General features: G+C 52.4%; 9 protein-coding genes across 15 annotated transcripts; 5 read left to right on the plus strand and 4 right to left on the minus strand.

Moving 5' to 3' along the window:
* Window positions 1-170: 170 nt before the first annotated feature.
* Window positions 171-1,514, minus strand: LOC4397840 (uncharacterized). The gene is made up of 2 exons (XM_061655759.1): window positions 939-1,514; window positions 171-853 (listed from the first exon to the last, which is right to left on the minus strand). The coding sequence occupies exons 1-2, from the start codon at window positions 1,488-1,490 to the stop codon at window positions 227-229; spliced, it is 1,179 nt and encodes a 392-aa protein (XP_061511743.1). The 5' UTR covers window positions 1,491-1,514; the 3' UTR covers window positions 171-226.
* A 2,033-nt stretch (window positions 1,515-3,547) lies between these two features.
* Window positions 3,548-7,616, plus strand: LOC133392997 (mucin-2-like). Its single transcript, XM_061655755.1, has one exon. It carries the CDS (start codon window positions 3,626-3,628, stop codon window positions 7,265-7,267), a length of 3,642 nt encoding a protein of 1,213 aa, XP_061511739.1. The 5' UTR covers window positions 3,548-3,625; the 3' UTR covers window positions 7,268-7,616.
* Window positions 7,617-8,935: 1,319 nt separating this feature from the next.
* On the plus strand, window positions 8,936-10,242 carry LOC1280544 (keratinocyte proline-rich protein). Its single transcript, XM_320394.5, has one exon. The coding sequence runs from the start codon at window positions 9,083-9,085 to the stop codon at window positions 10,064-10,066; it is 984 nt and encodes a 327-aa protein (XP_320394.5). The 5' UTR covers window positions 8,936-9,082; the 3' UTR covers window positions 10,067-10,242.
* Window positions 10,243-11,318: 1,076 nt separating this feature from the next.
* On the plus strand, window positions 11,319-12,383 carry LOC133393700 (peritrophin-1-like). Its single transcript, XM_061659686.1, has one exon. It carries the CDS (start codon window positions 11,463-11,465, stop codon window positions 12,255-12,257), a length of 795 nt encoding a protein of 264 aa, XP_061515670.1. The 5' UTR covers window positions 11,319-11,462; the 3' UTR covers window positions 12,258-12,383.
* A 547-nt stretch (window positions 12,384-12,930) lies between these two features.
* Window positions 12,931-19,924, minus strand: LOC1280543 (protein mahjong). 2 transcript variants are annotated; one of them, XM_061655763.1, is made up of 7 exons: window positions 19,754-19,924; window positions 17,427-19,557; window positions 16,874-17,358; window positions 15,654-16,795; window positions 15,301-15,591; window positions 14,568-15,213; window positions 12,931-14,046 (listed from the first exon to the last, which is right to left on the minus strand). In XM_061655763.1, exons 2-7 carry the CDS (start codon window positions 19,241-19,243, stop codon window positions 13,850-13,852), a joined length of 4,578 nt encoding a protein of 1,525 aa, XP_061511747.1. In that variant the 5' UTR covers window positions 19,244-19,557; window positions 19,754-19,924; the 3' UTR covers window positions 12,931-13,849. The 2 variants fall into 2 exon arrangements, with proteins under 2 accessions (XP_061511747.1, XP_061511746.1); XM_061655762.1 differs by having other exon boundaries at window positions 12,931-14,145.
* A 701-nt stretch (window positions 19,925-20,625) lies between these two features.
* Window positions 20,626-21,987, minus strand: LOC1280542 (26S proteasome non-ATPase regulatory subunit 7). The gene is made up of 2 exons (XM_320392.5): window positions 21,647-21,987; window positions 20,626-21,571 (listed from the first exon to the last, which is right to left on the minus strand). The coding sequence occupies exons 1-2, from the start codon at window positions 21,816-21,818 to the stop codon at window positions 20,727-20,729; spliced, it is 1,017 nt and encodes a 338-aa protein (XP_320392.5). The 5' UTR covers window positions 21,819-21,987; the 3' UTR covers window positions 20,626-20,726.
* Window positions 21,988-22,223: 236 nt separating this feature from the next.
* Window positions 22,224-23,185, plus strand: LOC1280541 (small ribosomal subunit protein mS25). The gene is made up of 4 exons (XM_320391.4): window positions 22,224-22,542; window positions 22,603-22,709; window positions 22,788-22,875; window positions 22,945-23,185. The coding sequence occupies exons 1-4, from the start codon at window positions 22,406-22,408 to the stop codon at window positions 23,117-23,119; spliced, it is 507 nt and encodes a 168-aa protein (XP_320391.3). The 5' UTR covers window positions 22,224-22,405; the 3' UTR covers window positions 23,120-23,185.
* Window positions 23,163-24,284, minus strand: LOC1267750 (probable RNA-binding protein 18). The gene is made up of 4 exons (XM_061655766.1): window positions 24,174-24,284; window positions 24,042-24,103; window positions 23,805-23,922; window positions 23,163-23,731 (listed from the first exon to the last, which is right to left on the minus strand). Exons 1-4 carry the CDS (start codon window positions 24,186-24,188, stop codon window positions 23,306-23,308), a joined length of 621 nt encoding a protein of 206 aa, XP_061511750.1. The 5' UTR covers window positions 24,189-24,284; the 3' UTR covers window positions 23,163-23,305.
* Window positions 24,285-24,310: 26 nt separating this feature from the next.
* On the plus strand, window positions 24,311-25,611 carry LOC1280539 (large ribosomal subunit protein eL21). Of its 6 annotated transcripts, none has more exons than XM_320389.5 (3): window positions 24,311-24,445; window positions 24,801-24,967; window positions 25,058-25,611. In XM_320389.5, exons 2-3 carry the CDS (start codon window positions 24,839-24,841, stop codon window positions 25,415-25,417), a joined length of 489 nt encoding a protein of 162 aa, XP_320389.2. In that variant the 5' UTR covers window positions 24,311-24,445; window positions 24,801-24,838; the 3' UTR covers window positions 25,418-25,611. The 6 variants fall into 6 exon arrangements, with proteins under 6 accessions (XP_320389.2, XP_061511752.1, XP_061511756.1 ...); XM_061655768.1 differs by having other exon boundaries at window positions 24,416-24,467; XM_061655769.1 differs by having other exon boundaries at window positions 24,423-24,463.
* Window positions 25,612-25,756: the final 145 nt, after the last annotated feature.

Consider the following 25,756-nt stretch of genomic DNA (forward strand, 5'->3'; position numbering starts at 1 on the left):
ATGCAATTCAACCTCTAACCTTTCTGACATTCCTCAGGGACCTTTGAAGATTTAAAAATATCGAACACCATTTTCAAAGAAAATAAATATTTCGTGTGTAAAGGAACATGTTGGTTGCGATAAAGTGCAGTCTACTCGTTCCTTTGAAAGTCTACTCAAACCACACGCTCTGCATTGAAGATCCTGGTGATGGTGTTTATTTTTCTATTATTCAAAAGGCAAACACTTACAGCGTACAACCAGCCACGGACGCAAAGTCGCACCAATTGTTCTTCGCATTCCAGTGCTGTCCGGCCGGGCACACCTTCTCGATAGCGACGCGCCCAACACACACCAGATACTTCCTGCAGTCGGAGTCGTGCGGTAGCTGAGCCGTCAGACCCATGTTGCTGCGTGCCAGACAGCGCGGATGATTGTCGATGATGCGGAAGTTGTACTCCACAATCGGCTGCACTGGTTCGGGTATCTCCGGTTCAGGCACAAAAAGCACCGGCTGATGCTCATGCTGCACCATTTCCATCACCAGGGCAGGGGCGTGCTCGTTCACAGGTACTACCGGAACGGAGTAGGATTCTTCAGCAAGCTCCATAGTCTCCTCGTCCTCCTGTTGTGCTTTCTCTTCCTCCAGCAGACTCATATCGACGCCGTGTATGTCCAGCACTAACCGCCCGTCAACGCGTGGCGTCGCGCAGTAGGACGCATCGGCAAACTCACAACGCTGCTGTTGGTGATCGTACAGTAAACCCTTGGGGCAGCGTTGCACGATCGCATCATTGTTGCCCATACACACCACGTACAGACCGCAGTCGTTGGCGATGGGGTAAATCTTACCCATCGGCTTATCCCAGCAAACCTATCCACACGAAGGGGAAAAGAAAAAAAAACACAGCAATGTAATCAGTAACGCTCTTCGACTAATCACTTCTTCGCTCGCTTACACTCTGCGGTGGAAGCTGCTCGATTTCAGCTTGTTCTTCCACGGATTCTTCAATGACTGGAGGTGACGTCACGATCGGTAGCCAGTTTGGTAGCGATGGTTTTGTTTCAGCCCCGTTCGAATTGCCTTCCACTATCGGTGGCACAACCGGCAGCGGATCACTGGGGATGACGGGCAGTGGCTGTGGCTGTGGTACCGGCAACGGAAGAGGTCGTGGCTCTACCGGGGCAACCGGTAGCGAGGGCTCCTGTGGCACGGGTCGTGGTGGTTGAGGCTCGGGAACAACGGGCACCGTCTCGTCAAGCTCACCGTGCGTACAGGCCGCCATATCGAATGAGCAGGCGTGCGCTTCATCACTAAAGTACAGCCCCGGGGGACACGAAAGCACCTGCCCATTGCCGCCCATATCACAGATGACAAACTTGCGACAGTCCTGCAGATGCGGCAGGACCTGCGCCTCCGAACCGAGACTGTATCGCGTACATCGTGGATCAACGCTCACGCCGCTCACTGCCAGCACTGGCAGCAGTAGTGTAAGTACGTTCCTCAACATTCTGCAAACTGAATGTGGTAGGTAGCGCTATTGCTGCATTTTATAGAACCCACTGCTGCTAGAACTGGGGACCGGAATGGACCACGGCCGTACTCGTAATTTTCTCCTCCTCTCAGGTGGCTATCAGTGCAGCGATGCTTGCTCGCGCTGCATCTTACTGCCTTTTCTGGCACATCTTATCAGGCGTTATCCTTGTTTTTGCACAACCCGCCGGACCGAAGAGTCTGCTTTTTTTGTGGACGACGAAAACATCTCGACCCTGCCTGCCAGACATTGGACGCCAATTAGTCGACCCGGTTGTTGGACATTAATAAGTCACTCCCGCCATGGGTGGAACATTTGTTTTGCAAGATAATGTCGGAATGCGTAATTAAGATAGTATCGCGTTCCATCAGATGTTACGTTTGATTGGTGCGGTGGTACAGATCATACAGGTCCTACAGTATGCAATTGTTGAGTTGTCATCAGGTAGATGACTTGATTTTCAACCGATGGTACTGTCTCAATAAACATTCTTCAACTTTAGCGCATTCTTCCTTGTTCCTAGGTTCAACTCTGTATGAGTTGTAGGGTCGTAAGCCTATTAACCAGGCCGGTCTGGTGGTACAGTCGTCAACTCGTACGACGTAACAACATGCCCGTCATGGGTTCAAACCCCGAATAGACCGTGCCCCCATACGTAGGACTGACTTATCCTGCTATGGTAACAATAAGTCAAAGAAAGCCAAGCTCACTTCACTAGTGGGTACAGGCAGGCCTTGATCGACAGCGGATGTTGTGCCAAAGAAGAAGAAGCCTATTAACCAGGTTCTTCTCACGGTAGGCACTTCTTATCAAAATTGGGATTTCTATGGCGTCGAAAACGAGTGCTTAGCGCATATCTTCAGGAACTCGGATGTGTGGCATGGTTGCTACGATGGAGTTGGAGAGAATACATATTGATGGACATTAAGCAAAATTTATCAATACCTAAATAAACATCAGAAAATATCGTTTCTCTTCACCTCTTCTGTCCATAGATCCTCCTTTAAATCAACATTACGTTCATAAACTGAACTGCAATTTACATTGTGGTTATACACTAATATACTTCGAGAAACGTTGGGACGCATTACCATCCATGAATTCCAGATAACTAACAGATAGCGTCATTGCTATCAACAAGAATTCTTTCCTATGTTTCTCATCATTCATTCAAACTTCGAACGGAACGAAGAATGACCCCTGTCTTGCCAACCGGTCATCTAGTGCCGCACAATTTAGACATCATCTCGAACCTGCAAGAGGAACCTCTCCGATATAGGAAGCAATGTGGTAAAACGTTGACGTCATGTACACGTACAGCGCGTAATGATCAATACATAACACCTTCGGCCACAGGGTCTAACGAAACACAGCGACAATGTTACACAGCGACCGTGCGTCGTCGTCGTCGTCGTCTTCAGGGCGCTAGACGGGCCACCACCATGCTGCCCCGTAACGATGTTCACCGATAAAAGGCGAACCTTGTCGGTGCCGTGAACATGAACTAGAACTTTCAAAAACCGGTGACAAGTGATAATAATTAAGATAAAGCAACCAATTTGGGGACTGACGATTTGGGTGCGGGTGCGACACGGGGAGGTCGCTATTTTCCTCCGTACGGACGCATCGATGGCGGGAAGCCGCGGACGAAGTCGGGTTCCATTACCAGGGTCACGACGGTTACCCGACAACGGCCGACAAATTCTAAGAGCTTATGCCACAACCTCCGCTAGTTCAATGTTACGTTCTATTAAGCTTTTAAGTACACCTTCGCTACTTCCGGACGTGTCGTGGCCTGTCTCCCTTTCCATCAGCTTCCATCCTAAATGCGTCACACCACCATGCATGGGATGGGAACAAAGCGTGGACGAACCGGAAAAAGGTAGCCCTGTAGCTGAATGTTCTACAATTTGGCACAACAGAATTTCAGCATTCGCACCACCGCCTCTAAAACGATCCGCGTGCGACGGGGCGGACACATGAAAGAACAAATCGGGTACCGCGCAGGAGAGGATAGTATAAAAATTCTTGCCACCTTCCACGGTTAAGTCAGTCAGCAGTTCGATCAGCTTGAATTCTCTGGTGCCGTGGCCGCAAGCATCACACCATCGATGAAGCAGCTCTATCTGGCAGTGCTTGCTGCCACACTGCACCTTGTCCAGGGTCAGGGTTCGTGCGTCCCGGGCGTTACCTGCGAAACGTTCAACTGTACCACGGATGCCCGGTGCCCAGCGGTGAACCCGCCGCAAGGTCCAGTGCTGCTGCCCCATCCGAACTGTGCCAAGTTCTACAAGTGCTCCAATGGGCAGGCGTGCGAATACGACTGTCCGGCAAATTTGCACTTCAACCATGTTGAGCAGGCGTGCGATTGGCCGGAACGGGCGTGCTGCGACATGAACATACCCTGCCTGCCGCAGGATCCCTGCATACCGGGCGTAACCTGTCCACCGACTGGACCGTCCGATCCGCCCACCACTGTAACGCTACCGCCACCGACCGCACCCACACCTGCTCCACCAACCGCACCAACACCGGCTCCACCGACCGCACCAACACCGGCTCCACCGACCGCACCAACGCCGGCCCCACCAACCGCACCAACACCGGCACCGACTGGCTGCATTCCGGACCCGCTAAGCTGCAACCCGTTCGAAGATCCCAACAATCCAACCTTGCTGCCGCACGAATCCAACTGTGGTCAGTTTTACAAATGCAACCTCGGCGAACGCTGTCTGCTGTCCTGCCCGCTCGGTCAACACTTTTGGCCGGCGGGAGGCGTGTGCGAACGGCCGGAGGTGGCTTGCTGTAATCCGGCACTGTGTAACACGAGCCCCAGCCAGTGTGTGGATGATGTCCGCTGCCCTCTGATCGAGGATCCCAACTTCCCGACCACCTTCCCGTTCCCGGGCAACTGCTCCCGGTTCTACAAGTGTGATCTTGGGAGGCGCTGCCCAGTAGACTGCTGGCCTGGCACCCATTTCAGCGCCAGTACGGGACGTTGTGAGGCACCGGACGAGGCATGCTGCGATCCGGCCGTACCCTGCCGCGGAGCAACCGTTCGCAGCTGTGCGCCCGATGCGCGTTGTCCGCTGAACGATAATCCGTTCGATCCGACCGTCCTGAAGCACGCGGACTGTACCCGGTTCTACAAGTGCGATAACGGGCAGGCCTGTGTGTTGGAGTGTCCGCGCGGGCAGCACTTTAGACAGGATACGCCAACGACGGGAAGCTGCGACTGGCCGGATCTGGCCTGCTGTGATCCCAACATTCCGTGCACGGGACCAAACCCCGGCGTTACGTGCCGTCCCGATAGCCGCTGCCCGTTGTTCGACGACCCGAACAATCCGTTGCTCCTACCGCACACCAGCTCCTGCGCTCGGTTCTACAAGTGTACGAATGGGCTGGCATGCGATCTGCCCTGTCTGCATGGACACTTCAGCCAGGCGTTGCAGCGCTGTGAACGACCCGAGGTCGCCTGCTGCGATCCTGCCGTACCGTGTGAGAACACCACGCCTATGCCTACGCCTGTACCAACGCCTGCTCCAACGCCTGCTACTACTCCCGCTCCTACACCTGCTCCTACACCAGCACCTACTCCTGCGCCGACTCCAGCTCCAACGCCAGCTCCAACGCCAGCTCCCACTCCTGCTCCCACTCCGTCCCCTGGTGATCCATGCATTCCTGGAGTCACTTGTCCTCCAGGGGATGCCGGTAACTGCGTCGTGGATGCGAGATGCCCGGCATGGAATGGACCTACCCCAACGCTTCTACCTCATCCTTCAAACTGCGGCATGTTCTACAAGTGTGACAATGGACGAGCCTGTGAACACAACTGTCCAGCTGGATTGCACTTCAATCCTCTGATCAGCGTGTGCGACTGGCCGCATCAGGCTTGCTGTGACCCCACGATACCATGCAATCCTCCATGCATTCCGGGTGTAACGTGCCCGCCTACTGGGCCTACGCCTGCCCCAACTCCTGCTCCAACGCCCGCTCCGACTCCAGCTCCAACGCCAGCTCCAACGCCCGCTCCAACTCCAGCTCCAACACCAGCCCCTACCCCTGCTCCAACTCCAGCTCCAACTCCCGCTCCTACTCCCGCTCCAACTCCTGCCCCTACTCCAACTCCCAGTGATCCTTGCATTCCTGGTGTGACCTGTCCACCAAGTGATGCTGGTAATTGTATCCTATACAATAGATGCCCGCCACGAAATGGAGCTACTCCAACGCTTCTGCCTCATCCTTCCAACTGCGGAATGTTCTATAAGTGCAACAATGGATTTGCTTGTGAGCACGACTGTCCAGCTGGATTACACTTCAACCCAAGTCTCAGCGTGTGCGACTGGCCAAGCAGTGCCTGCTGTGACCCTACGATACCCTGTGATCCTCCATGCATTCCGGGAGTTACCTGCCCACCAACCGGTCCTACTCCTGCACCAACTCCAGCTCCAACTCCAGCTCCAACCCCAGCTCCTACTCCCGCTCCAACTCCCGCTCCTACTCCTGCTCCTACTCCCGCTCCAACTCCTGCCCCCACTCCCGCTCCAACTCCAGCTCCTACTCCCGCCCCAACTCCAGCTCCTACTCCTACTCCCAGTGATCCTTGCATTCCCGGAGTCACCTGTCCACCGAGCGATGCTGGTAACTGCGTCATGGATGGTAGATGTCCTCCCAGAAATGGAGTCACACCGAAACTTCTGCCTCACTCAGCCTGCAACATGTTCTACAAGTGTAACAATGGATTCGCCTGTGAGCACGACTGTCCAGCTGGATTACACTTCAACCCAAGTCTCAGCGTGTGCGACTGGCCAAGCAGTGCGTGCTGCGATCCAACGATACCCTGCGATCCTCCATGCATTCCGGGAGTGACTTGCCCACCAACCGGTCCTACTCCTGCACCAACACCTGCACCAACTCCAGCTCCAACCCCAGCTCCTACCCCGGCACCTACTCCAGCTCCTACCCCAGCTCCTACTCCCGCTCCTACACCAGCTCCTACTCCTGCACCGACTCCAGCTCCTACTCCAGCTCCTACTCCAGCTCCCACTCCTACACCCAGTGATCCTTGCATTCCCGGAGTCACTTGCCCACCGAGTGATGCTGGTAACTGCGTCGTGGATTCAAGATGCCCGCCCAGAAATGGAGTCACGCCCAAGTTGCTGCCTCACTCTGCCTGCGACATGTTCTACAAGTGCAACAATGGATTCGCTTGTGAACAGAGTTGTCCCCCCGGACTACACTTCAATGCCGATCTCAGCGTGTGCGACTGGCCAAGCAGTGCGTGCTGTGACCCGACGATACCCTGCAACCCTCCGTGCATCCCTGGCCTAACATGTCCACCGACCGGACCTACCCCAGCGCCAACCACCGCACAGCCGCCCATCACTCTACCCCCACCGACATTGCCTCCGCCCACTCTTCCTCCACCGACGCTTCCTCCACCCACGGTTGGACCAACGCCTTCCGAGCCGTGCGTGCCGGGTGTAACGTGCGAACCGAGCAACTGTCACAACGACATGCGCTGCCCGGCCCAGGACGGTCTAACGCCAACGCTCTTTGCTCATTCGGAATGCCACAAGTTCTACAAGTGCTCCAACCGAAAGGCCTGCGAGCACTCCTGCCCGCCCGGGCTGCACTTTAATGCGCGCGAGTTTGTGTGCGACTGGCCGGAAAGCGCCTGCTGCGATCCGACGATACCCTGCAATCCGCCCTGCATTCCAGGCGTCACGTGCGCCCGATCGGTGCGGCTTTAGTGCTACGACACTACGACAATGACACTCACGCTATTGAAACGATATCGAATGTACCCGAATCAATGTTTGAACGTATAGTACCCTATTTAACCTCTATCTATATCTTATTCACTTATAAACTAGCCGCTAGCAACAACGATTGGCACGGAAAAAGTATTATTTATCTGCATAACTGATAGTTTTCAGTGGCACCTGTTGCCAACTGTTAACCGATAGTTTAAGCCAGGTGCAGCACCTGCACCGCACCAAAACAGTACTAACCCTAACCATGATTAAATGCGAATACTAACCCCCAATATATAATCAACGCAAATAAATATATACAACTAATCTTGCAACTATTAAACAATGGATTATTTGTTTTCCCTTACCATTCGATGTGTTCCCAAGTACCTGTTGAACTGTAGGCTATACATGTAGACAAAGTAAAAAGGAGCCATTTTACGGTTCAATCATGCTCGCACGACACTCGTGCGTTCATGTCGTTCATGTCTAGAATGGACCTTCCCTCAACAAGGACTGATTATCTGGCTCCATGATAGCGAATAAGTCTCGAAATCCTGTAAAGGCGAAGATGTCCACATAGGAAGTTATGCCAAGTAGAAGAAGAGCTTAGCTATATTGACCAACAATAGACGAAGAGAAGCAGAACATCTCTTCAACGGCATTGGTTGATGAGCTGGGAAAGATTTGGACCTCACAACAGTGAATAGTCTGCTTCAAGATCGGATGATACTGTTTTGAATACAAAAAAACTCACTATACGTCTCAATACGTTACTTACAACCGGTCTGGGACCATCGATGGCTTTAATGACTCTGGAGTTCACTTATAACTCTGCTCAGCTTCTGATGTTGGTTTTATACTACTCCGTTGCTAGAGCGCAGTTGCTATGAATGCTTTGATCCATAACATATTTTCCACGAAAGTTTCCATCATGTCTAGCCTACCCTATTGTTGGACGTTATCCTTACGATGAAAAAGGCGATCGCATGGTACAGTCGGCAAGCCGTACAATCTAAGTACATGCTCGTAACTACGTCATAGGTTCAAATCTCTCGAGTTAAAGATTAATTTAATGCTGAACATGACCCCTTGAATAAATATATTCAGCTTTTTTTACTATTTCAAACTATTCTAGTAACAAATAAGTCAATATAACGGCTTATTGTACCTACGCAAGCCAACCGATAACAGTTGTCTTGAAAAATAATAAAAAGAAGATCCATTTTAAGAAGTATTTGATAACACCATTAGTTTGCATGTGTATGGGGAATAGATCTGAAGAAAAAATCAATGAACCGCCCCAGACATAGTAAATTCTTTTGCTTCCTCATTCCTCGCCAAATTGCCATTGATTTGTGCCAAAAGATGTGTATCACTCTTTCCATGCCATGTGTATCAGACAATGCTAAAGGATACTCTCTCACGGATGGGTACCACGACCTTGATAGGAACCGTTCCAAATCGTATCCGACCCTCAGCATATGTGTAACCGATTCGGTCACACACTAATGGCACAGACACATTTGGAAGACACTCTATGCCGATGCTATCCACATTTGCGGTGCCGCCCGGTCGCTGATTACGTACCCGCTGCCCGATAAGAAACACCACGCCGTCCGCCGACCGAGTGAAATGGAATCAATTTGTATATAAAGCTGCCGGCTATCAACACCCGGTCACAGTCACAGTTCGCCATCGGCAGCTTTCCTTTTTGTTTGGTCCGAGAGCGCTACCTCCCACATCTGCTCCACTGCACACGGAAAGTGTCCAGTTACTCCCCCCCCCAGCACACGCACACCAATTTCGGCAATGTATCTGCCACTCGTGCTCGCTGTCACGCTGGCAGCGGCCCTGACCAACGGTCAGCAACCGTGCGACCCTAGCGTCACCTGTCCCACGTTCAACTGCACCCCGCACCCGAACTGCCCGGCCAAGGATCCGCTTCACCCGGTACAGCTACCGCACAGTGACTGCACCAAGTTCTACAAGTGTTCCGGCGGCAATGCCTGCGAGCAGCTGTGCCCGGTCGGACTGCACTACAACGCGCGCGAACAGTCGTGCGACTGGCCGAACCGTGCCTGCTGCGACCCGAGCATCGAGTGCGGTCTGCCGGACGTGCCGGCGAACGATTGCGTGCCCAACCCGAACTGTCCGGCCTCGTCGAAGGACACGATCCTGCTGCCGCACGTCAACTGTGCCAAGTTCTACAAGTGCTCCGGACCGTTCGCCTGCCCGATGGACTGTCCGCCGCTGCTGCACTTCAACCCGAAGCAGAACGCTTGCGACTGGCCCGAGCGAGCCTGCTGCGATCCGACCGTGCCGTGCGATCCGTGCATCCCCGGCGTGACCTGCCCCCCGGGACCTGGACCCGTTCCTACCCCAGCTCCTACTCCTGTCCCGACTCCGGCTCCTACTCCGGCCCCTACTCCGGCCCCCACCCCAGCTCCCACTCCCGCCCCGACTCCCGCCCCGACTCCCGCCCCAACTCCGGGACCTACGCCCGGTCCGACGCCATCCGCGCCAGGCGAGTGTGATCCAGGAGTCACCTGCCCGCTGAACTGTGTCCAGGATATGCGCTGCCCGCCGCGTGACGGTTCCAAGCCCATTCTGCTGCCGGCCAGCGTCTGCACCAAGTTCTACAAGTGCCAGTCGGGCCGTGCCTGCGAGTTTGACTGCCCGTACGGGCTGCACTTCAACGAGAAGTCGATGGTGTGCGACTGGCCGCATCAGGCCTGCTGCGATCCGACGATCGAGTGTGTACCGGCCTGCATCCCTGGCGTCACCTGCCCTTAGGAATCCGTCGTCCGTGTCGGTACTGCTGCCAGACGTATGGATCACATTCATTATTAATACATACAACAACAACAACAACAAAAAACACACACACACATACACACACTGACAAACAGTTGGAGCATTGTGATTCCCTAATGAGCCGTATCAATAAAGTAGAGCAAATGTGAATGAAAGCGTGTTCGAGTGACGTTTTCTTTCGCTTCCTGGTTACTTAGATTTCAATGCTGAATTTTGTAAAATAGTACACGTGTTTCCACTTCCGCGAATATTGCGTTGTCCAGGATGATAGCGGAGGAAGTGAGAGGGAAGAGGAAAGGGAGGAAGAGACTCGATTGGAATTGGTTTACAATTCGTACTTAGACTGAGACATGTTTAGGAACGATTCAAGAATTGGAATAAAATAGGAATAAGTTCCATGGCTGCTACGGGATTAGTATTAGTTCCAGGACCGATATAGGTTTACGACCAGTTTCAGAATCGGTTATAGGTTTGGCATCAATTCTAAGACCAAACAACCTACTTACCTACTCCGATCCAGTAACTGAGTCCATTTCTGGACAACAAACCTCTTCTCTTAGAAACGGTCGGTTCTGCTTGTCCAATACTCAATATCTGATATCTCACCAGTACACTATTCGCACCCCGCAAGAGCGCTCCCAAGCGACCGTTACGTGCAGCCAAATTGTAGATAATAGTACCAAAACATGGTCGCAAACATGACCATCATAGATACGGGTAAACATTCTTCGCGCACTTTTCACTGGCGATAATGACGTATACCACCCACTCGAAAGTCTGTCTTTTATCTTTCCCGTTCATAACCTTCATGCCGTAACCGGAAGCTTTTTGTCTCCTGAACTTCCTATGCAGCTATCACTCCAAGCGAGGTTCGTCCCAGGCAGCAAGGTCATATTCGGGCTGTGTTAGATCGTACCTACGATACCTGACAGCGTCAATGGCCGCAACACGAGTAACGGTAACATTGTAGGCATGCAATATCTCAACCACGATAAAAAACAAATCCTTGTAAAACATACTGATAAACGCGTGTTCCACGTGGGACGTTACATGGCTCGGCTGGCAAGTTCGAGGTAATCACCGTCGAAAGACATTGGTAATCAGTCTTCCTAAATGGTCTTATGGTGAAAATAAAACTGTTCCAAATATAGCTAAAGATTACTCCTTACTGACATCTCGTTGATTGAACGATGCATCGTGCAGTGACATGGTCTATAAAACCTTTGCTACCGATCATTTGGCACGGTTTTAGTAACCGCTCCACCTGCTGGAGCAATATCATCTGCAAGACACACACCCTGAGGTTCGTTTGTGATCATCACCAGCAGTTCTTGAGTGAAGTGATTCGTGTGCTCTCGTATAGAACACTTTCAAGATGAGACAGTTCCTAGCGCTGGTACTAAGCGTGCTTGGAATGGCGCTGGTGGACGCTACTTGCATCCTCGATGCGCGCTGCCCACTGGTGGAGGATGCAAATAAACCAACCCATCTGTCACACTCGGACTGCAAAAAGTTCTCCATCTGCTCGTACGGCCAGGCCTGTGAAAAGTCCTGTCCGGAGGGTCAGCACTGGTCCACCGCTTTGCAGCGCTGCGAGTGGCCAAACGTCGCCTGCTGTGACCCATCAGTCGCGTGTGATCCCACCCTAGCCAACCCGACGGTGGTACCCGAGGCCACCACGATCGACACACCGGTGGCATCATTGTGCACTGCAGACGCACGATGCCCACTCTATGAAGATCATAACAACCCAACACACCTGTCACACGAAAGCAACTGCGCTCAGTTCTACACCTGCTCGTACGGCCGACGCTGTCTGAAGCAATGCCCCACAGGACTACACTTCAGCGTGCTGCTGCAGCGTTGCGAGCATCCATCCGTTGCATGTTGCGATCCTTCAACAGTCTGCCAATCGTTGGCGACTACTTCGACGATCCCGACCACTGCAGCCACCGTGGTCTGCCAACCCGATGCAAGATGTCCGCTCGTAGAGACCAATCCGTTAGCACCGCTGCTTCTCCCCGTACCGGGCAATTGTGGTGCGTTCTACAAGTGTCGTACCGGAGACGCCTGTCTCTTAGCTTGTCCCGCTGGGCAACACTTTAGCCAGACGCTGCAGTTGTGCGAACGACCCAGCGTTGCGTGCTGCGATCCATCCGTACCATGTTGATCCGTTTCCGGAAGCTGCTAAGCCGGGTGTGCCGTGAAATGCCCTTTATGTTATCAAGATGTCTTTCACAAACAGATCGAAACACGCTGATTACTGAAAGGAACAATAAAGATTTAGTACACTGCACTGGGTCTGAGATGTGATTGATTTTAAATAGTATCTAAGCAATACTATATGGTCAAGTACTTACTTGTTTATAGACTGAATTGTGCGCCGCCAGTATAGAGGGGTTTTTTTTAATGATTCAACTTCAAAAATTCATCGTAAAACGATTGCACGCTTTTTTAAGATCATTTGTTGTTGGACTGATCGTCTTTTTTCCAAAATTCGTCAAACAGCTTGCATACTTTTAGGCGCAGCGCCTTCTCGGTATAACGCCATCTGCGTGCGAGTAGCATAACTAAAGCATGCTCCGCGCTGGAATCTCGTCGGACAGCGTGCAATTGCAGCGAGTGCAGTCAGCTGCCATGTAAAAACATGAAGAAGATAGTAATTGCAGACATGTGGTGGTAAATGTTTTCGGATGAGTTATTCTACTTCGTCCATTTATCACGGGTGCTACCCCCAATTTGCCGTTACAAAACTCTACTTTTCAACGCACCGTGTTCCTCTCTCGGTGGCAAATTGCATGTAATGGGGAATCACTAGTCACTGACGAAATGGACACAGCGAATTGTGTTCGCGAATACGATTAGGTGAAAACAGAGCTTCACACATCGTTTTTTTTTATTATAAATATCAGCTATTGGTGACGAGAGTGGGTGTATAGTAATCCGTTCAAATGAAACTACTGAAACGGTCTGACTGGCTAAACGGTATACAATTACGATACACGGATTCCATGCAGCAAAAGACGGATGGGAGGGGGTTAGGGATGGTTTCCGTTGCAAGTGGTCACAAATTTAAACAAATAAATAATGCACATTCGGACCGATAGTTTAGCTGGAACCAGAAGCACGCTACCTAATTGATCGTTCCCAGTCGCAATCACTAGAGTTAGAATTAGGAATAGCATCTGGCATAGCATCTGAGCGCACATTAAGGAGGGGATGGGAAGCTTTGCTCTAACTTTTCACCAATCGTTCATAGCATTCGCCACTACTACACTTCACACTCTTCAAACTTAAACTAACTGTACATTCGAAGGGCAAAACCAAAACAAAACGAAGTGCGTTCACTGTCTCGAAAGCAAGTGCGTTCACCGCCGAAACTACAGCGGTTCGCCATTTTTTTTCTCTCTCGATCTATTCCCTGCCAAGATAATACACATTATTTGCTAAGGCGCGTAAATGAGATGAAACTTACGCTTATGTTCATTAACATTACCCATCTAGATCTACCGTACAGTTTTGCAGCATGATGTGGTCAAATATCGCTCACTAATTCGCTCTTTCTCTGTCGCTGTATGTCTAACTCTTAGCTAGTTTCCGTTTGTACGAAGCAAGGACATTCGACACACACACGTACACACGTTCGCACACAGTACATACAAACGCACAGAGCTGTTCTGGGACCCTAACTACAAACACCCTCTGTTGTCTGGCCGGTGGTGCTCACCCAAGCGGCTGAGCGGCTGTGCTGCTTAATTATGCTCAACGGTAGCTAAACAGATAATCTTCCACATCCGATGCCGTCGTCCAGGACGAATCATCCGAATCATCACCGCCACCGTCATCGTCTCCCTCATCATTGTTGTTATCACCGTCGCCGTCATCATCATCCTCGTCGTCATCATCGTTGTCGTCGTCGTCATCCTCTCCGTCCTCCTCGCTGTTTGATGCAGAGGAACCTGTTTGCGAAAGGTCATCATCATCATCATCTTCATCATCATCACCATCATCATCATCATCATTGCTGTCATTATTATCGTCTCTAATATCCCCGAAGACTGGAATTGAGTGGGGTGGGATGGTTGAGGTGGGATTTGTTTAACTCATTTCGCTTAGTCTATTCTCATATCTATGCTTGCAGATCTCAAGGAAAGTTCGAAAGCTTCAGATCCCATGTTTGAATCATCAATGTCGATAAAATATTAAAAATAAAATTTCTGCTCTATACCCAACGCAAAATGGAATGGAAAGATAGCAAAGGGACACCCGACTGGGCTTTCGACTTTCCTTGCGTGATAACACAGCATATATATGGATACAGGATTGCTCTTACTTCATTCTACGACAGTTGTACCGTTTTCTCGAGTCCTTCATATCACACATGTACCTCGAAGCTCAAGAAAGCGCACCAACTGGATGTTTCGGTGAAGTGAGAAACCCTGCATCATTCGCGCAATGCAACTCGACCTGCTGTACTTACCGACGGATTCCGTCTCCGACATCGTGTTCTCCTCCGAGTTTTCCATGTCCTCCTCCTCCTCGTCCTGATCGTCGCCGATGTTTTTCTTCCGACCCACGCTGTAGATGCGCACCACCGATTCCTGGAGCGAGTTGTACCCGCCCTGGTTCTCGACCACCGCAATCTGGCTACCGTATCGGTTGACCGCCAGATCGGAAATGCTGCGCTTCACATCGATCGTGGCAATGCTCGAATAGTCGTAACTGTCCAGCACCTTGAAGCTCGTCTGATACGCAGCGATCTCCGCCATCTCCGCATCCTCCTTGTCCAGCGTCAGCCCGTACATGACGTTCTGGGGGGAAAACTTGACGTGCGTCTGGTCCAGCGACGGTACCGTGCGCAGCAGATGGAACGTGCGCAGGTCCCACACCTCGGTGTTTTCCACAATCTCCAGCCCGTTCGGGTGAAACACGCCGGAGATGTTTTGGTTCAGCTTGTCGAACTTGTGGATCTCCTTGCCGGACGTCACATCCCACAGGACACCGTCGGACAGGATGAGCTCGTCCGATGGACAGAACGTGGCACGGTTTTTCGTATATTGATTGGCAATGGCCGGTTCAAACTTCATCACCTTCTGACCCGTGTTGATATCGTAGATCGTGGCAATCTGCAAACGACAGGGAAAGAAAACAATTCAGTCATTCGTAAACCCGATCAACACGAATTCTCTCTCACACACTATCGTTGCTCGTACCTGATTGGTCGTCGCCAGGACCCTATCCGGCGTAATGTTGGCAAACTCTACGTAATCTTCCTCGTCCCAGACCAGCTTCTCCGATATTTGATTATCTTCCAAGTTCCACAGCGCCGATATTGGGTACCGCCAGACGGCGGTCGTGAGCAGCAACCGGCCGTCCTTGCTCACCTTCGTCGAGGTTACGGCCGTCTCGTGGCAGGTGTAGCTGTGCTCCTCGTTGCTGTCGTTGAGGTTGAAAATTTTCACCTCACCCGCTTGCGATCCGATAACGAGCCTTGTTCCACACGGCTGTCGAAAGAAACGATAAGGTTTGTTAGCTTTAGTCCGGCAACCAGCAGCTCAACACTTACCGTAAAATCACAGGAGGTAAAGCAATAGTCCATCTCGGGCGTACGAAGTACCCGCGAGGCGGAAAAGTTCGAATGCACCAGCCGACGGTCGAACCGGCGCGACGCGAACCCAGCCTGGCGCCGGTAAAACCGGGCGGCAAAGTTGTTTCCACACCCGGACACCCGGTTCGGCCGCGGATCCGGACACTTGTGGGGCTTGAACAGATCGAACGGAGGGCAGGTGGACATCGGGTGCTTGCAGAGCGCGTGCTGATTCGTCAAATACTCGGTGATGATCGAGTGCAGCGTTATGTTGTTGTTCGCGGTTGTGGAAAGCTCGCTTGGTAGCGTTTTGGAGCTGGCTGTCGCCAGCAGCAGGAAGTTGGTCGCATCCGTCGCCGAGATCTGCTTCTGCAGCGAGCGCTGGGAGGTGGTGGACGTCGTCGAACGGTTCATATCGACCGGCGTCGCGGCGACCCGGTTAGCCGCCGGATGATGCCCGTTCTGGCTGCCGCCGGTCGACGAGCCGGTGTGCTTTTTGATCAGCTTAATCGGTGCGAGTGGTTCCGCCGGATCGATCGTGGGGCTGCCGTTGCCTTCGTTCATCGGTTCCGGCGTGGCAGCAACACCGCCATGCCCATTGGCACCGCCCGGCAGGTTAGGAGTACCGTTGCCGTTGCTTTCGTTGCTTACAGCGGCCAGCGCCGCCTGCAGATTAGCCTGCGCCGTGGACGCGTTAAAGGACGCATCGACCGTGCGGCTGCGGATGCGCGACCGCTGCATAATGTTGGTGTTGGGCGACCGGAAGACGAACGGCGAGTGAAGGGAGGCGGCCGAGCGCGATAAGGCAGACGCTGGTGGGTTCGGCAACTGCTGGAACAGGCTCGCACTCAGCCCGGACTCTTTCACCAGCGTGCTGGCCGTCTCCTTCAGCCCGCTCGCGATCAGGTGCTGGTAGATCAGCTGATACAGCTGCTGCTCGTTGAACTGGATACGCGTTTGGGCGACCACATTCGCCTTGTGGATGTCGGACAGGGACGTGTCTACCTGATTGCCGAACGTGTCCACCTTGCCGGATACGCGCTCCATCAGCTCGAGTGCGTACTTTTGGAACTGCACGTGCTCTACCCGCTTCTCCTGTAGTATCGGATCGCGCATCAAACCTGCAAAAGACGAGCAACAGAAAAATGGTGAAATTAATCTACCACTCCCAGTGAGCAATAAAAATAGTGTCCACTTACTCTGCAACTCGCCATGCACGAACAGTGGCAGCTTGCCGACGATCTGCCGCACCGTTTCCGACCGCGCCAGCCCAGCCAACGCACGGCACGCCATCCCTCGTATGCAGTCCGCGTCCGTGATCGGCACCTTGATGCGCATCAGCGCCAGCAGCACCAGAATGCCGTTGTTCGAGCGCACGCTCTCCCACACCTTCTGGATCAGCTCTTCGGAGCTTTTGTTCGGCATACGCTTCTTCGCCGAACCGTACCGTGCCAGCGAGCCGCTCGGACGATGGATCGGTGCGCATACCAGATGCACCAGCAGGGCGAGGGCCGACTTCTGTACCTCCGCATCGGCCACATCGCCTTCCACGGCACTCAGCACGATGCTGATGCCTGTCGATATGCCATCGTGATGCCGCACCGGCTCGACAAACACGCTGTGGACGCGCGATATGACGGTGCAGACGCTCAGCGCATCCAGCGCATAGCGTACCGTATCACCACTGAAATAAAAGCACAAAATAGAAATCTGTTAGAACCAATTTGTTCGCTAAACCCGCAACTCGCTTACCGTCCACTGTAACTCCAATCGAACGTTAGAAGTATGATGCGCAGCAACAGCTGCACACCGCCCAGCTTCAGCAGCTCGTCCACCGGCGCCCAGTGAGCCTTCATCGGGAGCAGTTCCTGTAGCGTGGTAATCTGCTGACTGATCACCTCCGGTGGGTTTTTGACCGCCTTGAACACGGGCTGCGTCAGCGTACCGGACGGCTCCTGCTGGCGCGTCACCTGGATGTACTTGTAGTACAGGTGGTTCTCGAAGTACTTCTTCAGCGCGATGCAGACGTGCCGGATGACCTGCCGCTCTGCCGCCTCCTCGTCCTCGTTCATCTGGTAGTCGTCGGACACGACCAGCAGCGGCAGCACCGCAATCACGTTGTACAGCCGCCGTATGCCGTCCTGCTTGTCAAACTCGTCCAGGATGATCTTGAACTGGCAGCTCAGCCCAAAGAACATCGTCGCATGGCAACGGCCCGAATCGTGCGGGCAGCCGAGCAGCCAGAGCGCGTACGACACCATCTCCGTGATGATGTCGCGCGGCATCTGACAAATGCGCTCCATCGCGTCCTCGCAGTAGGCGAGATAGTAGAACGCAATCGACACGCCGGTCGCGGCCAGACTCGGCCGCGGGATTTTCAGCAACCGCTCCAGCCCACCGTTCGCAATAAACTCGAGCGAAAACTTCTTGTGGCACAGCAGCGAGGCGAGATACTTGAGCGCCTCGAACGCGAGACAGGTGTCCTTCGGGTCGAGATGCTCGATATAGCGAAAGATCAGCTGCATTGCGTTGTGCTCGAACACGTGCGGCAGGAACTCCTGGTACTCGCCCATCGGTGTGAGATAGTTCAGGATCAGCATCTGGCTGGTGGCCGCCGTCACCGGAAAGTACGGGATCATGATGGCGCGCGAACCGCCCGCCGCCCGGGACGCTTGTGAGTTCTGTTCGCCCTCCTCGATCTCCATGCGATTTTCGTTGCTGCTAGGATCTGCTGCATTTTCCGGTTCTGCACTGTCCGCCGATGCGTCGGCGGTATCGAACGTTGATGTTGACGGTTCTGCCTCTTCCACTTTTTCCACCAGCTCGCTCATCCCCTCCTCGTCACCCCCCTCCGGTTGTGTCTTTTCCGCGGGGGACGATAGTGTGACAGCGCTCAGCATTGGCGAAGGCGAGTTCAGAGCCCTCGGCGAGTTTGCCCTCGACGATGGGGTGGTTTTGGGGGTGGTTTGAAGATGGGCCTGCTGCAGCCGATGCAACCGGTTCAGCATCACCGGCAGTAGCCGGATGTTCTGCTCCCGAAAGCTCACCGCTATCTCCTGCTCCTCCATAGCTGCTCCCAGCAGCCCGGTAGCGTAGCTTTGCAGCGGCTCGGGACTCGATTCCGCCCAGCTGTACAGCCGCTTGATCAGATGGTCGTACTCCACCTGGAAGACGGCCGACGTGTCCAGCCCGGGCATGATGACCAGTATCAGCCGGCAGGCGGCCACATTTAGCGCGTGCGAGCTTTGCTGCACATTCTGGCGGGTGAAGAAGTTGTCACGCAGATAGTCGTTCACCAGCCGCGTGATGAAGTGATCCTTCCGGAAGAGCAGCTTCAGCATCCGGCCCAGCTCGCAGTTCGGATCGGTGCGCGATGGGTGCCGCTCGTCGAACGGGTCCGGATCCTTCATCCGGTACGCTTCCATTTCCGTCTCGAACAGTTCGGCCAGCCGGGTCACGATCGGTTCCGGATCGTACCCGGGTATGGAATGTTTCTCGTCCCATAGCTGAAAGATGCGTGACAGATCGGTGCCGCTCAGTATCTCCGCCTGATCCAACGGCGAAGCCATCGCGGATGTGTATGCGCGCGTGTATGTGTGTCCTGTGGGGAGCGTGCGAGTGTGTGCTCTAACCGACTACGGCACTGTTGACCACCGTCCACAAACTACCATATCACCAGCACCGCGTGAGGGCAGTTCTCACCGCACGACACAAATTGTAAACACCACGCGCGACTGACGGCACTACGCACTTCGCCTTAACCTCACTTTCAATGCTCACTGCGAAGTTGGGGGGATTTCTTGCTCCGTTTCCTTATCCAACTGCAAAAAGGGATGAATTGTGGGGCGGATTCATGCCACCTTTACGCCGCAAACGTTCCACCCTACAAAGGGAAAAGGGAAAGCTATTATCAGCCTACTGGCCTGACGCGCAACGGACCAAGGAAATGCGAACAATTGCCCGGTTGTTGTGCTCTGGCTGTCCACCTGCGACACTAGGACACACACACACTCACACACCGCCGTACAATTGCATGGAAAGTTCTGGATTCCTGGTGTCGAATACGGGCGAATACTTACGGGATATGTTTCACAGGCACCCTGCCCGTGCGGGAGCCAATTGTACGAGAAATTAACGAAATTTAGGTTACCGTGCGATGGTGCAATTTCTTTAGAATGTGACTCACAATGCCTGCCGTGAGTTCGGCCTGAACTGTCAGTTGGCGAATCGCTCTGCTTTTGTCCGAGCATGCAGTGTGGCCAGATTATTTTGGCAGATTTCGGGAGGAGCACCAAAATTTTATCTGTAGTTTTCGGTAGGTTTAAACTCGAAATTCGTTTGAAAAAAAGTGTTAAGCAGGGGGGTAGCGTGCTAATGTGTGAAACGAAAGCTCCATTTCACCAGAATATACATCGGCATATGTAAATCGGTATTTCTGGTCACTCTGCCCGGGCAAGGGCAAGGGCAAGGCGAGCTTTTTGGCGGCCACCATTCAAAAGCCCTCGCTCGAAACGTCGAAAATCGTCACAATTACTGAAAAAACCTTCGCCAGCGAGGGGAAAACGCAACGATTACGAGCCGACGGTTTTTTAAGTAATTATGACGGTTTTTTTCACGTTTGTACCCTGTACAACACTCAACGGCTTCCGAACTAGTGGTGTGCTCTCTGAAGCGCACCCACGACTCCTATCTGACTCCGACTTTTGTTAGTCCGATTCCGACTCCAGCAAAAGCCGAACCACTTATTCCGCCTGGGAGTCGGCCGGAGTCGTTCGGAATCGAAGTCATTCGGATGACTCCGACTCCGGACAACTCAGAACGATTCGGAGAGACTAATGACGACTTCGCATGACTTTAAACGACTCCGGATGATTCTGGACCACTCCTCTCCACTCCGGATAACTCTGGACGACTCCGAATGCTACCAATGCACGCACTAGGACTCACAACATTGAATTAATTTTAAATTTATTTTGTTACCGAAAAAGGTGTTATGCGTTCCTTACACAGAAAAAAAAATACATTCCCTAATAGCCACTCGAGGGAAGTGCATTATTTTTTCTTCTCATCCTTTCCCTTCTCCGCTTTCGTGTCCTCCTTCTTGCCATCCTTCTCGCTCTCCTTCTTCGCCTTATCCTTATCCGCACCGGCATCCTTGCCCTCCTGAGCCTTCTTGTCCTTCGCATCGTCGCCCTTCTTGCCCTCCTCCGCGTCCCGGTTCGTCAGCTTGTTGTTGATCAGATTGTGCAGCGCGATGATGGATCGGACCAGCGAGGCCAGATACACCACCAGCATCTGATCGTTCGTTTTCACGTACAGCGTGTCGGTAAAGTTTTCCTGCGCAATGTCCGGCAGCAGGTTCAATATGTCCTGCAGCTGGTACACGATCTGGTGGTTGATCGGCAGCTGCCCATTGCCCACCTTCAGCAGATAGTGCTTGATGTCGCGCAGCTGTGCATTCAGCCCCTTCAGCCCCAGCAGCTGGTTCGTGATCTTCTGCGACAGGCTGCCCACCGTCGTGTCCTTGATGTCGCGCAGCAGATGCTCCACGCCGACCTCTTCCGCCTCCTCGGCACCGATTTCGCTCGGCACGTGCTCGAACGTTTTCGACGTGGGCGAACCATCGTCGTGCACCTCTTCCACCGCAATGTACGCCTCCGTCGGGAGGCCCAGGTCTTTCGGCTTCGCGTCAATGATGACCAGCACCGAGTTGGGACAGTAGCGCCGGATCAGCTCGTTGATGGCGATATCGTTCTGGCAGAGCTTCGGCCCCGTGTGGTACCAGCCAACGACACGCTCGCGGGCATTCACCTTCTTAAACATCCCGTACATGTTCTCCAGATAGTCGTGGTCCAGGAACCAGACCGATTTGTCTTTGTCATCCTCATCGAACGGCACTGTGAATGGGCAAGCGGGAAAGCGGAACATCAAAGCGACGCCGTAGAATAGAGCGTTTTACCAGCGCTACATACCTGCGAAGCTGTTCGACACATCCAAAACACCTTTCGCACGCCAGCAGCCAAGCAGTACACCGACAACGCGCTTCTGGTTGCCGATCTTGCCCATCCGGTTGAAGTGGTCCACCACGCTGAGCAGCACCAGCGGGTGCACGATCACCTTGGTCGTACTCAGTTCCGACGGCATCTTTTCACGTTTCACGGAGGGGTTTGTGCTGTAGCGGAAAATGAACGATTTAACACAACAAACAGTGCCAGAAACGAATGATTTTTGTTTCTGGGATTCGGTGGCTCTTCGCAATGACAAAACAAGTTTTCCGTTTGACGTTTAATGGCCGGGTTTTCTTTGTTTTCTTTTTCCGTTGGCAAGCCGTTTTGACGCTGCTGACAGCTTTCCTTGGTGGCGTACTGCACGCAAGCGGTAGCGTGGATGACAAATGTTCTATCGTAAAGCGATTATCATTTTTGTTACTTTTTTTCATTGAGAAAAATTATGAATTAAATGTGTTGCTTTTTCATCGTAAATTATACAAACATTCTATGAAATCCGCTTTATATTCAATAAATAACAAACATTGCTTCTCTCTGTACAAGAAACGTCAGTGGCACATTGCCTATTTTTCCACAACAAATAGTCCCCCCCTCGAGGCACAATCTTACGCAAAGTCGGCAATTGCTGCTCAACAAAAACACATTTATCTGTGTCTTGTTGGCTATTGCTGTCTTTAACATTTATTTAAACAGTGAAAGTGAACCTTCTACCTCGCTGCCAAGATGCCCTTCATGAAAGGAAAGGCTCCGATTCGGAGAACCTTGCAGTACCTGAATGCCGGCCAGCTGATGCTGAAGGATAAGGTAAAAATATTCAGCGTGAATTACAACACGTACGGAGAGCACCATGAAGGAGCCAGGTAAGTGCTTTGCTTACTTCCCTCAAGATCCGTTCCTAATAAAAGCCTATCCCATTGCAGAGATTTCGTGTTTTGGAACATTCCCCAAATACAGTACAAGAACCCGAAGGTGCAAGTGGTAACGTTCAAAAACATGACCCCGTCTCCCTTTATTCGCTGCTATTTTGGTAAGAGTTTGAGATCGAACTGTGAGCCTACCATTTCCATAGAACTTCATGCAACACTCTCGCTTTCCTTCGTTGCAGAAAACGGCAAACAGATGCTGATTGATATTGACAGTAAAAACCGGCAGGAGATTCTACAACACCTGACCACCGTAGTGGGAAAATCTGAGTGAGTATGGAGGTTAGCGGTCAGCCTATTGGTTCATGCTTTTAACAAACTTTCCTTCCCTTTCCACAGCGAAACGTTGAAGGCGGAAGCGAAGCTGGCCGAAAAGCAGGACAATCCGGCCAACTTTGGTATCGGCTGCATGAAGCACTGCATTTGCGAAGTTCCCGGCCAGTTGCCGTGCCCGGGTGTTGTACCCGTCCCAAAGCACATGCGAGGCAAGTTTAAGTACCAAATGAAGGAATAATCCCGCGCACGAGAAGGTCGGACGCAAAAGAAGGATAAATAAATTTGTTTAGTTTTTTAGCTTCTATATTCATGAATCTTTGTTCTTGTCGGTCGGTCCGATAGGTTTAAAGCTAGCAATACATGTTGTAAAGTTATGAGTATTCGCCGATGGGAGGTGGTGAGATCGTCCAGTCCGCGCACGCGACTATTTATGGCGGTTGGTGTGTCTGTACGGTGCGCTCCGGTTACCGCCACGACCGCCGCGGCCCCTGCTGCCACCCTCGTGGAGCGGTCGCTTCGTCTTCGGATCCATCCGCTGCGGTTGGTGGATGTTGTACTGGTACCGCTCGATGATGGGCCGCTCCGCGGTAGTCGATCTGTTGATCACCAGATCGTCCGACCGGCTTTCCAACATTTTCAGCTTCGCTTCCAGGGCTTGAATTTTGGTCTGCTGGCTTAGCGGACCGTTGGAGCCACCCTTCGACCCGCCCGCCAGACAGGGTATCTCGATTTTAGGCTTCGATCGATCATTTTCCTCACGGTTGACGTGTTTCGCCCACCGGACGACGATCGTTTTCTCCCCGACCAGCTTCCCATCCAGCCGGTGCAGTGCGGATTCCGAGTCTCGGTGCTGCAAACAAACATAACAAACGCCCGTTAGTTGCGTACCATGTCGCGTAGAATGTGTGGCGTGTTCGACTTACGTTCTCATACGTAACGAAGGCGTACCCCCTCGGATAGCCCGCTAGCGGCCCGGAGCGATGGAACAGCATGTCGAACTTTTCGATTTTGCCGTATTTTTGCACGATTTTCAGTAATTGATACCGATTGGTGGAAACGAACCGGAAGCAAAAGCAAAAAGTGAACGGTTAACCGGGGGTTTGTTCCATTATATGTGGTTAGCGTCCGCCATGAAGGCGACAAAGGGTTGGAGCTCTACTTACTCGGTGATTCGACTGTCCAGATTCCCAAGCCAAAGCCTGCGGTCGTCCTGCGAGGAGGGCTAAACGATGGAAATGAATAAGCAATGGATAAAGGACTGTTTGCAAATGGATTTAACACAAATAACTTACTTCCAAACGATCCATTTCGATGAAAAAAGCAGCACTTTTGTTTGTTTATCTTCTTTACGACAATTTCTCTTTTGTACTGCTTTGAGCTGTCAAACGTCGAACAAAATGTCTGTTTATAATCGACACTTCCGCACTTATCGAGCGGCGCACGAACAGGCAACTTGGCAGAGCACGAAGCAGCCCTGCAGCACTGACAGCCGGATGTGCGTGCTGCCACCCGTCGTTGACAGCGCGAACCACAGATCTTTTCCTCGGCATCCGTGAAGTTGACAGTACGTATCGGGCAGAAAGTTGGTGATTAAATTCGATTATTTTACACAAAGTACCATGCTTGGCTCGTTCGCAACGATGTAAAACGATGGGCGAAAGGGCCTCCTTTCGTAACAGTATCGATTGTCCCCGCGGTGTCGGACGATTGGCGATGTTTCGAGGGAAGCGGTTCGTGGCGACTCACAAGCGCTTCGACAACAAATGTGTTCATGTGTGCAGGGAGGCCCTTCAACCACATCGTCTGCAGCATCGTCTGCCACGAACGAAGCCGGCGGGTGAAACGATACAGTTTGGGGGTGATGTGGTGGTTGATCAGCATTTCAACTGACCTTTCCGTACGCTTGTGTTCTCTTTCAGTAATTTCACTACCTCCGTAAAGCCAGCCGACAGTCAAGATGACGAACTCGAAGGGTTATCGCCGTGGTACTCGGGACATGTTCTCCCGTGGCTTCCGCAAGCATGGAACCATCCCGCTGTCCACCTACATGAAGATCTACAAGTCCGGCGACTATGTTGACATCAAGGTACGTTCATGCGAGTCCCGCTTTAAACCGTTGTATTCAATTGTCTTACCTTTTTTGCTCTCTCTCTCTCTCGCTCTCCTCGCACCACAGGGACACGGTGCCGTGCACAAGGGTATGCCCTACAAGGCGTACCACGGCAAGACTGGCCGTGTGTACAACGTCTCGAAGCACGCGCTCGGCGTGATCGTGAACAAGCGCGTCCGCGGCAAGATCCTACCCAAGCGCATCAACGTCCGCGTCGAGCATGTGCAGCCGTCCCGCTGCCGCGAGGACTTCCTGCGCCGCGTCAAGGAGAACGTGGAGAAGCGCATGGCGCTGCGAGGCAAGAAGCTGCCCGGCTTCAAGGTGTCGCTGAAGCGCAAGCCGAAACAGCCGCGCCAGGCTCAGGTCATCAAGAACCCGCCGAAGCCCATCTTCCTCGCCCCGATCCCGTACGAATTCGTGGCCTAAGCGAGCGGTGGTGGCGCACGACTGGGTGAGGTTGGAGTGTGCCGTGTCCCGTGCAGTGTGTATATATTGTGCAGTTCACGGTCCTTTGTGTTGTACTGGTTTGCTGCGGTTCGATAGCTGCAGCAGCAGAAGTAAAAACAAAATAATTTTTATGAATTACATCCATAATACAAAGTACGTGATGAAAACCTGAACCCCTCTCGACCATCGGTTATTTGTTTTTGATCCTTATTGTGAGAAAGTGTTCGTTGGTGGTGCGAAGAGAAAGGATAATCTCGTACCTTTCATTTGAGTTTTAACAGTTGTTCGCATCCTTTGTACGAAAGATAAGGTCAAGTA

The sequence above is a fragment of the Anopheles gambiae genome, chromosome 3 (genome assembly GCF_943734735.2).
Source record: "Anopheles gambiae chromosome 3, idAnoGambNW_F1_1, whole genome shotgun sequence".
NCBI classification, from domain to species: Eukaryota; Metazoa; Arthropoda; class Insecta; order Diptera; family Culicidae; genus Anopheles; species Anopheles gambiae.